This window comes from Chelmon rostratus, chromosome 3, assembly GCF_017976325.1.
Source record: "Chelmon rostratus isolate fCheRos1 chromosome 3, fCheRos1.pri, whole genome shotgun sequence".
Classification (NCBI taxonomy): Eukaryota; Metazoa; Chordata; class Actinopteri; order Chaetodontiformes; family Chaetodontidae; genus Chelmon; species Chelmon rostratus.
In genome coordinates this window covers 8,521,383-8,534,763 of record NC_055660.1, presented here as the reverse complement: position 1 = coordinate 8,534,763, position 13,381 = coordinate 8,521,383, and the positions used below count along the sequence as shown (strand labels likewise).

Genomic DNA, 13,381 nt, shown 5'->3' with positions numbered 1-13,381 from the left:
TGTTGGAAGAATGAAATGCTGAAACGAAAATAGATAACACTGTCAATCGTGAAGATATGTTAAAACAGCTATTTAGATTGAGTTCCAAAGTGTTTGGCTGACCACTGTTGCTAGGTTTTAAGTTGTATTTTTTTTCCTTCACTGTTAACAGTTCGCAAAGTGTCGATCTTTTTTTTTTTTTTAACGTGGAGCTAACGTTGGTGTCATCTGGGTTAGTTAGCTTTTGAATACCCGTCTGCTTGGGTGGCATAGCTAAGTTTGGCATATTAGCACGGTTATAGGTGTAATTTCAGACATGAAGCCGATAAAGCCGTTATTTATGAAGACATACGGTAAGCAGAGGCGGAAAATGTCCGCCTGGATCTCATCTGAAAACCGCAAGCAGGCCTTTGATACCACAGCCTCAACGGACGGTGACATCTCTGTTTTCGAACCATCAAAACCTACGAGGACACGGTACGTTCACGTCGACCGGCGAGAAGAGTCTCCACGGTCCGGTAGCTTCCTGTTCTTCCTCCTAATGCGTTCCCTTACAATTCATTTTCATCACCTCTGTTTTTAATGTTATATTGCATTGTTTTTTTTCACGAGGCTCTACAGTTTTGGGAGAACTGTACATGGCAATATAGCAAAGGATAACATATAGTTTATAGCAGAACTAGAAGTTTTTCATCAACAGTTTACTTTTACAAAGGCAGGAAAACAGGATAAGACAAGATCAAACAACCATCAGGTTAAAAAAAAAACTTAAGGAGAAAGCAATGATAAAAGGATGTGTCTTGGGTTTGAGTCAGAGAATCAGGGTTCAGACAAGGGTGTCGTGCCAAAAAGTGATTGCAATCTGTTTTAAATATTTTTAGAATGGAAAAAATAATTGAATTGGTTGCAATCTAGCAGGTAGAATAATGCGCATGAAATTATGTAGAGTCACAAAGATAATCTGTACATCTTGGTAAATACAGGCTAATTTCCAAATATAGGCCTAAACAAGGACATTATGCATATTCAACACGTGTAAACATTGGCAACAATAGTATAGCTATGAACTGCAAACACTTCTTTGGCCACGGTTGTGATTATTTAATTGTAAGAAATGTTAGTTTCATGCTGCTGAGACATAGAAAGGGAACTACGAATCGCATGAATACAACTATCAAAAATCAACATATTTATCTGCCTAAAAGATGCTGCCAATGTGTTCATCTGCTTTTCATGCCACAGAGAGAAGAAGACTAGTGTTGCTAGTAGCAGAGCGAGACGTCCAGCCAAGAAGAAGGCCATGCTATGTCTGACTGAGAAGAGCTTTGATGAGGATAATATTCCATCTCCATCCCGTCCTCCGCCTGCTCAGCACAGCAAGACAACCAGGTCTGTGAACAAACACGCAGCTGGCATTTTTGAGTCCATGTCATTAATATGCATTTTGTGATTAATGAACTGTTAATATTTACCCAATTTTAGATTCTTAACATGACAGTTACTTATGGAAAATAACTATTCACATACACACACATAATTACTAATCACACTTCATTATATAGGAGTTTGCATGTTCTCCCTGTGCAGCGTGGGTTTTCACCGGGTTCTCCGGCTTCCTCCCACAGTCCAAAAACATGCTGAGGTTAATTGATAATTCTAAATTGTCCGTAGGTGTGAATGAGCGGTGTGCATGGTTGTTTGTCTGTATGTCTGTATATGTAGCCCTGTGGTAGGCTGGCGACCTGCCCAGGGTGTCCCCTGCCTTCGCCCGAGAGACGGCTGGGATAGGCTCCAGCCCCCCCGTGACCCTGCAAAGGATTCAGCGGTGTATAGATAATGGATGGATGGACTTCATTATATATATCAATTTTCCTCCATATTCTTCCTTACTCATCAGTTGGTTTTATTCTTTTTCTTATTGTTAGAGAGACGAAAACTCATTCTTCCAATGGTAGAGCAGTCCGTCCTGCCAAGAGGAAAGCCATGTTATGTCGGACAGGGAGCAGCAGTGATGAGGAGAACAGCAGGCCCTCTCCTCCCCGTCGGCAGCACGTGAAGCAGAACAAGACAACCAGGTCTGTGCACCAAACAAGCATGAGCTGAGCACATTGTGAAAAGGCAAACAATCATCAGCATGTACAGAGATTTGTGATTCTGTGTTTGGGAGTACAAAGCATTTAAAACATTCCACTGAAAACTGAGAAATGATGATAATTGAATTATTACTCATTACTAGTTGTTTATCTTGTTGTGTATTTGTTTTGAATTCTATACTTTTCCAGGTCTTTCCTGGGCTTTTTGAATACATTTTTGCCTGGAAGCACCCATTTGCAGAAGCTAGTTTTGTATCTGTACGTTAATGTATTTCTGAAGTGATCTTTGTCTCTGTGCTTCAACAGGAAAAGCCGGCTTGCGTCTGTGCCAGGAGTCTTGATGAGGCACAAAGGCCAGCTGTTACCAAGGACCAGTGAGAGTGAAGACGACTCAACGTCCAGTGCAAAATGTCCCAGAAGCTCAGTTCAAGTGAAGACAGACTCTACGTAAGTGTTCAGCCATCAACTTTCTTGATCCCCTTATTAATTAGCTGATGAGGCCTCACTTAGACCAACTTTAGCTCTGCACGAAATAATGCCATCCTCTCATTTAAAAAGGACGGTGCAGCAAGGTGTAAAAACGAAAGTTGTCTTGCAAAAAATTTTAACTTTGTCACTGCAACAAAAGATAAAACAAGTGTTGTAAACCATTCGGCAGTGTTTTGGTGTCTGTTAAGCCTTTTAAGGACATTAATGTAATGCGACCATCACAGCCTCCTGTTTTACCACAGGCTGTTTTCAGTCTGAATGCCTGCTAAATGTCCTCAGTAATTGCTGTAACCATGACCTTTCTTTCTTCTCTTCTTATCTTTCTCAGTGTTCGTCTTACTTCTGCGGGCCGCTTTGTAACCCACCGCAGACGTGCTGTTGCCGCCAAATCCAAACTCCCTCAAGCGACATTCACTATACTCAACTCTTCAGATGAGTTTGCTGGTTCCGGTAAGATTCATCGGCCTCCCAGGAGGAGGAAGATGCCCCCAGCATTTCTGGCGCCAAGTGCGGAGAACTCGGTGAATGCTGCAGGGACTTCCAGCTTTGACACTAACCCGTTCCGAGAGATATCCCTCAGTGAGATGGCGGACCACAGCCTTGGACCCTGCCACAGGAAACCCATCTTTTGTTCTACACCATCAGCAGGCCCCCTCAGCAAACGGCCATGCATTAAACCCTTATCTATTAATGATCAATCTGTCACATCCATGTCAGTAAGCTGTATAGGAGTCTTGAACACATTCCAAGAGGACCTTGATTCACCGGGGCAGCCTTTCTCCCCACCGTGTTCTGCACCACCCATCGGGCTTCATTCTAAGGAGAAGCCACAGTCGAGCCTTGGTGAGCAAGAAGCTTCTGGGGATTTATTTATGGAGGCCAAGAACACCGGCAAGAAAAGTAGCTGTAGCGAGGAAGCCAAAAGCCACAATGAAGACATAAAAACCAAGAATGTTGTGGAATTACCAAGTCTAAATCTGCTCTCCACAGATGACAGTGAAAGCAGCAGTCAGTTCGTGTCAGCAGCAGCAGGGTTAGAGTGGCTGATCGAAGCTCTGAAGGAGAAATGTTTGACCAAGCGCTGCACTGTGCAGCTGGAAAGATTGTACAACCTCACTCTGAGTCAGCTATGCAGTCAAACAACCTACTCGTCCTGTTTGGGACATTCAAGCTCAGTCCATAGCCGGCAATTAAATGAACATTCACCGCCTGTGGACAGCATTCAAACTATTGACCTTTCACAGTCTACAGAACCATCATTTAATCTTCATTTATCTGTGACTAACAGTCAAGCCTGTGGTTATGCACAGTCGGTAAATAGTTTTGAGTCTCTTGAACATGCGGCTTCAGTGACCGACAGTCAAAGCGTTAACAATTCACCAACGGTTGACTCTAAGCACCCAGCTGAACACTCATCCTCAGAGGAACCCATGGAGCAGTCGGCATCAGTACTGAATGTTGAATCTACCCATCACACAGACAGCTGCGTTGAGTTTATCATGGGAACACAACTACCAGCCAACAGCCCCGTACAAACACTGTTTATTGAAGAACAGGCTGTAGCCTTAAAGGACAAATGCCTTGCTAAGAAATGCACAATTCAGCTCAAGAAATTGGCTTTGCCACAACTGACCGTTCAGCACTTCAAAGGGTTCATGCAGCAAAAAGAGGCAGGTTTAGCTTGTGATGAAAAGTCTGCTGATCCAGATGCAAACAGGTCTGAAAATGACAGCACACATAACATCGACGACTCAGAAGAGCTCACAAGTTCAGGAGAAATCCTTGAGAGAATGATTGCGTCCACGAGACAGCAAATGAACAGCAGCAGTCCAGTAGCTCAGACACGGTCTAATGAAGAAGAAAAGGCAGCGATGCTCACAACGATGCTGAAGGAGAAATGTCTCATTGACAGACTCGTTGTTGAGGTAAAGAGAATGACTTTATCACAATTGAGAGAAATCCTGCAGCTCAGGGACAGAAAACTTGACACACCCACGGATGTGTCAGACTCAGCCAGTGATGACCACACAAAGAATCACTACCAGTCTGAGAGTGACACTAATCACTGTAATGAAGATGCTTCTGCCATGAAAGTCAATATGAAAAAAGGCTCAACTAGTTCTGGAGACAAGATTGCTTCAGACAAAGATGAAGTTGTAAGGAACATCCCCCACAAAAGAAAAAAGACCTGTAAGGCTCCCAAAGAAAAGAAAAGGAGGAGCACGTCCATGGACCGACCTGGGACGACCAGGAAGGTGTGTGTGAGTGGTCTGAGTGTGAGTCGCTGGAAAAACAAAGACAGCGCCGACACACACGTGTCCAGGAGCAGGACCGCACAGATGGGTGGCAACAGTGCCGTGGACTGCAGCATCAATGAGCTGATCTCAGCACGACACAAACGGCCCAGGGTGAGAACAACATGCACACAAACACAACACAGCACAGTACTGCTGAAATATTACGTCTACTGACTGAATGTCTATTGATAGTTTTGATTATTGATGATCCATTGTCTCTTGTTTCTTCCTGAAGTTTTCTTCAGGTTTTATGACACAAGAACAAGTTTAAACATCACCGATATTTATTACAATCTGACACAATCTCGGTGTCTTTCCATCCAAAAGTGCTGAAAAATAACATTTAAGAACCACCACAGCAACCAGCACACTTTCCACACAAAATTGGTTCCTGAATTAAAAAGTGTTAACAGTAACGTCTAAGTGACTAACAATAAGTTAACTTAAAAAAACAATCTGTTCACTGCCATCCTATGGATGCAGGTAAGATGTCAAAAATCTAAACAATGTGCACGGTAAGGTATCATAAGGCCTCATGTCCACATAGCTTCTTTTTTTCCCCCTCGAATTGTTCCCGATGAAGAGTAGAGCGCTGCACCTCGTGTCTTTTTTTGGACCGCTCCGACTTTTTCGCGAGGCTGCGCTTTTTTGTTGAAAATCTTTGAACTTTTCAGAAAGGTGCTGGCGTTATCATTGTTGCTCCTTTTCAGGCAACTTCAGGGACTTGTCACCCTGGTAACCAAGAAAATGGAGGAGAATCTCGTTCAGGCTGTGTCTGTCTATCCTGAGCCGTATGATGTGTCAGACAGAAACCATAACAGAGAACTAAATGAAAAGAAAGAAACTTTGCTGAGAGTTTGGTACCATATTTTTCTGTCATTTATGGTCATGCTAGTTTCTCCGTCCTCTCCCTCTCTGCGTGTTTGACTGAGGACACACTCACAGTGGACAACAACTTGAGTAAAAAACAAAAAAGCTGTTGTACCATCAAAGCATGCTTCTTGAAGTAAAAGTGAATGGTTGGAAATTGTGAGAGGTATTGTTGTCATAGAAACAAAACCCACATGCAGCATTTTTCTCATCGCACAAGCACCCCAACCCAGCGCTTTTCTGCCAGAGAAAAAAGCCATATAGACACGGCCCCTAAAAGTTTAGAAGTAACATATTTGCCTGTATGTTTTTGGACCAACTTTCACAAAACATTTGTTTAAAGTGTGCGTTGTTTTGCTTCTACTACAAAAATTAAAAACTAATTAGATGTTCACTGTTTTGAAGAAGGATTTGAAGACTGAAGGATAACTTGACAGACTTGATTGTTTGCATTTATGAAAGAATGAATGAAAGGACCCATAAGCTGTTTTATTTTATTATCATTATTATTATTATTTTTGTTTTATAATTACTATAACTATACTTCCATGTTGTTGGTTTCTGTTTTTATGCATGGATGACATTGTATTTGGATGCAAAAAATCTAATAAAAACCAAAGGTTTTTAAACAAAGTTTAAAAAAAAAAAGAAGAAGAAGGATTTGAAATGTGGTGGAGCTATGGCATCACTGACAGATTATATGCACACTATGTGTAGGAGCTGATGGGAGCCACCATGAATTTCTCCACCCCGGTGAGACCGAGTCGGATGAGCCTCTTGTCTCTGTTGGCTGACTTCACACCTGACACACACACCTGGAGCCGACTCAAAGCTGCCCTCTCCGTTCATCGCAAGGGTGTCGGTAATATACCCACACCACACTCATTTAGATTTTGTTGCACAGTTATTCACAACATTTTTTAGAATTAAATTGAAAGCGTATTATTTTCCTTCTTTCTTGTCCCTCATTCCCTCTCTTTAGTGCTACTCACTCCGAGGAGCGGCTCCGCAGGTAGCGCTGCTCATCCTAACCTACGTCCGTCGGTGTCGGGTACTCCTGGAGGGCAAGAGCTAGCAGATGTCAGCCAGGATCTCTTTGCAACACCCAGTCGGACGCTGCTCTACAAACGCTGTCAATCACAGCTGCTGAGCTGCAATTCTCTGGTACAGTAAACATAATCATCTGTGAAAGAGCCACAAGAGAGCACGTACGGCCACAGTGCCTTTTGACGAATTCCCATTGATTAACATACAAACACTGATGCAGACAAGGACAACATGATTTTCCTTTTCCTACTTTTTTCACTTGACTGTAAATCTGTTACACTCGGTGGGAACCTCCCGTCTCTATATGTGTGTCACCCCCTTCCTCTCGTCTTTTATTACAGACTGAGTGTGAGGATGCAGATCTGTCGGATGCAGAGAAGGTGTATGCTGAGTGTAGCCAGCAGCGCCCCCTGCCCTGGGAGGAGTGTATACTCCCTCAGCGGATGAAACAGTGTGTGAAGATCGGGGAGGGGACCTTTGGTGAGGTCTTCTCCACCACCAATGTCTCAGGAGACACTGTTGCACTCAAAGTATGTGGGTTGTGTATGTAGGTTTGCATTAGTTTTTGTGTTTTGCATTGTATTGCCAAAGAACTGTGATATATACCATATTGTATCTGAGGTGTACCATTGTTATAAGTTTAAGTGGGGTGTAATGTTCAAAGACGGTCACTTCTCTGCTGGACAGAAATGTTTGTGAATATTCTAAACTCAAGGTTCACTTACTAGCTCATGTTCCACGGCCTGAAATCCGCTCAGGTGTCATCACATGACCTAAGTGCAGGATTTTGGTCACATGATAACAAGTGGTTTTAGTTATCGTCATGTGGTGATGCCTGAGACGGCTGTGGGAAATGGTCGAAAGCTCAAGGGGAAAAAAGCCAGTGCATGTGCCTTGAGTTTGAAATACTTAATCACATTTTTTTGTTCACTCGGATGTTCACTGGTGATGTTGATATGTTAAATTTGAAAATAGGCATGGAAACCTCACAGTTCCCGTGTAATAAACATTTGTCACAAATGTGAGGATGTGTGGGAATTCTGCGGTTGATCAGTGGTTCTTGTCTTGACAGATCATTCCAGTAGAGGGCAGTGAGAAGGTGAATGGAGAGGACCAGAAGACCTTTGGAGAGATTCTGCATGAGATTATTATCTCAAAGTAAGTACAAGCAATCAAACTCAGCACATCACACTGCTGCCCCAACATATGATCCTATCAGTGTTGTTATTGTTGTTGGTGTTATTAGTATTATTAGTATATTTTGGGGCTTATAAAGGTTTGAATGTTTCAGTAAAGTGATGTCTCATGACGAACCTTGTAAACCAAATGACAGTAGTTCAGCTGGCCGGAGCAACCTAAACAGCATGGTGTGTTTTTTCCTTCAGGGAGCTGAGCAGCCTGAAAGACAAGAAGCAGAACCAGACTCACGGATTTATTGGACTCAAGGAGTAAGCGGTCTCTCTGCTCTGTCTTTCTGCCTCTTAGCGTCTGTTAGTCGATTTTGAGCGTTAACGTGATTCGACTCGTTCCCTCGCAGCCTCCACTGCGTTCGAGGCCGCTACCCTGCAGATTTCCTGAATGCTTGGGACACTTTCGACCAGCAGAAAGGCTCTGAGAATGACAGACCAGGTCGGTGAGAGGAAGGCCTGTTCACATTTGTTTAACTTTCACATGTATGAACTGCATGTACAAGTGTGTATTCCCTAATGCAGAGAATTGCAGTGCAGGATGTCTCTCAGGTAGCGGCCGCTGATGGATCCAACTTTTCTTTGTTTCGTATTGTCTTTCACCAGATGTGCTCTGAGTTTTGCTCTTTTTCTCTCTTTGCTTAGATTTCTTTGAAAAGGATCAGTTATTCATTATCCTGGAGTTTGAGTTTGGAGGCATTGACCTGGAGAATAGCAGTGGAACGGTAAGAAGAGCGCATCAGTGACTGCAGCTCAACACCCCTCTCTCTCACTGAAAAAGCTAAAGCTATCACACTCAGATAGAGCTTCAGCCCACTTCAGTTATAAGGTTACAACCTCAAGTGCCATTTTCTTTTGTCTGGCCTTAAATTCTCAAGCTGCGGTCGGGTGCGTCCGCTCCCGGACTGTTCTGCATTAAGTTTAAATTCTTGCCGGTTTCACTACTTTAGCGAGAGTTTCAAGTCCCCAGAACAGAAGCATTACACTCTCACTACACATGCTTCAGTTCATTACATTTGCACAGTAGCTGTAAAAACATGCTCAAACATTAATGAAAAGACGGCAGGTATAAAAATAGTCGTCCCTTGAATTGAGTCACTACAACTTAGTGAGCCAGTAAGACCTGAAGTATGTACGCTTGAGGTAATGTTGAAAGAAGATTGAAGAAAAAGATGATTTTTAAAAAATGTCTAGCTTCTGCAAATGTATTGAACAGAAAAATCAGACAAATGTGTTTTTTCTGTTTTATTGTGGAGTGAGAGTACACACGCAGTCTTTAATTCAAGCCTTATTGTGTTGTCAAGCTGACGTCTTTGGTGGTGGCGAGGAGCATCCTTCATCAGGTTACTGCTGCTTTGGCAGTTGCTGAGCAGGAGCTACACTTTGAACACAGGTAGAGTACACACACACAAGCAGCCACAAGCAATACACTCACAAATTAGAGCATCTGTAAGTGTCGTTGTGCATCGGGCTTTGGGCACGGCGATCAGGATGAGACAGCATTAACAGAAAATCTCTGAGATGTCAGAACATGATTTATCTTTTATCCCCAGAGACCAAGGTGACATCCTCAGATGTTTTGTTTTGTCTGCCCAACAGTCTCAATATATGCAAATATATTTAATTTACTATCATTACAAAGTAGCAAATATTTATATTTAAGAAGCTGGAACCAGGCAATTTGGGTCTTTTTGCTTAAAAAATGACCTAAATGACAAGATTAAACAATTTGTTGAAAGTGTTGCTGAATAAATTTCTGTTGGCAGACTAATAGTTTCAGCTTTAGTTGCCAGAAAGGCAAAGCTCATAATAGCCATCTCTAGACGTCTGCCCTGTTAGTGGATGCAGAGAGCTGATTTCATTCATAAACTATGGCGTGAGGTGGTCACCACACTATTGTATTGTTATTGAATAAGTACACATACAATCAGCCTTCATAACGCGGATATTTTTGAATAAAATTTAGCTCACAATACAGAATCGATCTGATCTTAGAAAAGTCCGGTGACTACCACAACAAATGCTTTGAACCGTTCCTTAAGTTAAACACATCAAATTTGATGCCAGATCAACTTCAACTGCCACATCTGGTGTGAGATGTTGCATTCGGTATCAAACTCGCGGTGTGAGCCGACTCAGTGAGGCAGTTGGTGTGAATGTGTTGGATGATTTATTGGTGTCTTGTAACAGCAACTAAATCCCCCGTGTCATTCACTGCAGGGACCTCCACTGGGGTAATGTGCTGGTTAAAACAACCAAGCAAAAGAAGGGGAGCTTCCTCCTGAACGGAGCAGCCCACTCTGTGGAAACCAGAGGGGTGCTGGTCCGTATCATTGACTACTCTCTCTCCAGACTAGAAATCGGTCAGACTTTTTGTTGTTTCTTTCCCAGCTCACACTTGTCATATCTTGTTCACAAAATATGTAGCCCTGTTAAAATCATGAACGGTCATGACAAGTGTGTGTTTTGTTCCCTCCAGATGATCTCACGGTGTCCTGTGACATCTCAGAGGATGAGGAGCTGTTCATGGGCCAGGGGGATTATCAGTTTGACATCTATAGACTGATGAGACAGGAGAATGGGTCAGTGCATTCACATGTCGGTGAAAAATTCAGAAACAGACAGTTTTTTCATGTAACTGGAGTCCCTCTCTGCTGTAAATGCATCACATGAAGCAGTTTAACAATACACCTACAGCAAGAATTTTATCCCATCATACACAAATAATAAGAGATGTGATGTTCAGGATAACAGAGCCAACATTGGCCTTCTTATTCAGTTGTCTTTGGCTTAGATAAATCAATATGTCATCTAGAAAAACAAGGCAGCTTATTAGTTAGAAATTCAAAAACGAAAGCCGCTCTTATTATACACCCTTAATAAGATGGATCTCACCGCACATCTGTGGTTTATATGATGGGGGGTATACGTTTATATGGGACATCCAGAAAATGCAATTTACCAGTTTGATTCATTTCATTTGTTTACAGCAATAGTTTGACATTGTGGGAAGTTGGATGAGAAGATCAACACCGCCCTCATATATGAAGCTACGGCCAGCAGCATGTTAGCTTAGCATAAAGACTGGAAATAGGGGAAACAGCCAGCCTCGCTCTGGTTTAAAGGTTAGATCTGTCTTCCAGCACTCAAAGCCCAGTTGTTGTAGATAAAACAAAAAATTATGTTTTAGAAGTTTTAGAAGTTTGTGATAGGCTAATTGACATTATGTGAGTCAATAGGAGGTGTACCTGTGGATGTATTTAAAGGCCTACCTTCAATCTCAGTGCCTCCTTGCTTGACATCATGGGAAAATTGAAAAGAAATCCACCAAGACTTCAGAAAATAAATTCTGGACCTTCACGGTTCATTCTCAGAGGCAGTTTCCAAACTTTGATGTGAAAAGTGCATTCAGTCCCAGAACAATGGCAAGAATTATGTAAAGATGGTGTTGTTGTCAGCGTGCTGCAGGAGGAACTGGTGCACTGCACAAAACAGATGGCATCATGAGAAAGAAAATTATCTGGATATATCAAAGCATCATCTCGGGACATCAGCGAGGAAATGCAACCAAATACAAAGTCTATGTAAATTTGAGAAATTGATGACAAGCAATAAAAGCTGAAATAAATCATTCCCTTTACTATTCTGACATTTCGCATTCTTTAAATAAAGTAGTGATGCTAACTGATGTAGGACAGGAAGTGCTTACAAGGATTAAATGTCAGGAATTTTGGGTATTTGACAAAGCTGTATGTGAATTTCTAACTTCAGCTGTGTGAAACTGGTATCAATCCTCTCATCTTCCATTCTTGTAATAAGAGCATTTCTTAAAATGTTGAACTATTGCTTCTTATCAGTCCTGTGTATAATTCCACTCATTTACACTCAAACTACCATCTCAGAGTTATGTGTTACTGATTTATTAATGCTACACTGCTCATTTTGTCATCTCAGAAACAACTGGAGCACCTACCACCCCCACACCAACGTGCTGTGGCTCCGCTACCTGTGCTCCAAGCTGCTTTCCATGAAGTACCGGTGCTCAGGAGGGAGGGGTGCCAAGGACATAAGAGAGGAGCTGACTCGTTTCTATGACAACGTCCTCCAGTACAGCTCTGCCACCGAGGCGCTGCAAAACTGCCCCATGTTTCAGTAGCATGTGAGCACTGAACACATGAAGTGCGAGGAAGCGTGCACACAGACTGGCTTTTAGTATGAAGAAGGTGCAACATATCAGGGTCTTAAATCTGCCTCTTTTAGTCATCACCATTGATGACCTCTGACATGTAAAGACGGTTACTCCTTGATCCCACCGGGCACAGATCTGCGAGGCGGCTTTGTTCTATCCTCCACATGGTTCCCCACTGGGAGCGCTGTGCCTGCCCGATTTAGTTGACTTGCTCAGATTTGGTTCCTTGAATTTTTCTTCATGTATTTAAAGCAGAGTGAAGACCTGCCTCTGAAACGCACTGCAGCACATCTGGCAGAATCACAGGCATTGTCTAGGATGACTGCGATCATTTAGTCAGCAGTCTGCCTGCATCGTTGATGACCGTTATTGATCCCCTTGTAACACAACCGCTGACGAAGGTCACTTCATGTATTGTAAAGAGCATTTGACAAAGGTTATTAAAATTACTTAAAATATGTTCACACGTCTTAAAATTTGTTCATTGACGCTTATTTATGCCTGTTCTTGCATTGGCTGCGTATTTTTATGCATTTTATCTAAAGAAAAAAATATTACAAATCAATAAATTCTTATCTGCTTTTAACACCATCTATAAGTGGTGTCTAGATCACAATTTTTTGCAATCTAGATTAGTGCTGAGGTGATTAGTTGAGTCATCAATAAGTCTATTGACAGAAAATGAATGTCTAACTGGATTAATTCAATTATCCAAAATGGCAAATGTTCTGTGGTTCTAGCTTAATATGAGATGTTGCTGCGCTTCTGTTTTAAACTCTTTGTAAACTGAATATTTTTAGGCTTTCCCAGGAACCTTTGAAGTCACAAATATCTGTTAGAATCAGCGTCCATTAGGCTGTGATGATAATTTGTGATTTTTATTACATTTGCATTGATGCATGTGATTTTTCTTTTTTTTTTTGTTGTACCAGTACACAGAGAAGAAGCACGTACAAAAACAAAATATTTTATTCAATTTCTTCATTAAGATTATCATACATTTTTGCATTGAAACAAGCTTCCTTTTGGTATGGTGAGTCGCGTGCGTCCGTTTTGACGAGGATCTTGATTGAATACGTCGAATGCTTCCATACTCGAGACACTTGATTGTTGATTTTAAGAAATGTACATTTGCCTGGAGTAATCGTGGGATGAGATTCGAGCAAAGGCTGCGGTTTAAAAAAAGGAAGACTGCTTTAAAAAAAGATATGGAGACATTCCAAACTATAC

The 13,381-nt window shown here is 42.0% G+C and overlaps 1 protein-coding gene across 1 annotated transcript; it reads left to right on the top strand.

Moving 5' to 3' along the window:
• Window positions 1-257: 257 nt before the first annotated feature.
• haspin (histone H3 associated protein kinase) lies at window positions 258-12,602 on the top strand. Its single transcript, XM_041933783.1, has 16 exons — window positions 258-456; window positions 1,222-1,368; window positions 1,905-2,054; window positions 2,379-2,519; window positions 2,890-4,969; window positions 6,446-6,590; window positions 6,711-6,892; window positions 7,117-7,305; window positions 7,848-7,933; window positions 8,161-8,223; window positions 8,313-8,404; window positions 8,608-8,687; window positions 9,267-9,355; window positions 10,183-10,325; window positions 10,442-10,544; window positions 11,917-12,602. Exons 1-16 carry the CDS (start codon window positions 296-298, stop codon window positions 12,116-12,118), a joined length of 4,053 nt encoding a protein of 1,350 aa, XP_041789717.1. The 5' UTR covers window positions 258-295; the 3' UTR covers window positions 12,119-12,602.
• Window positions 12,603-13,381: the final 779 nt, after the last annotated feature.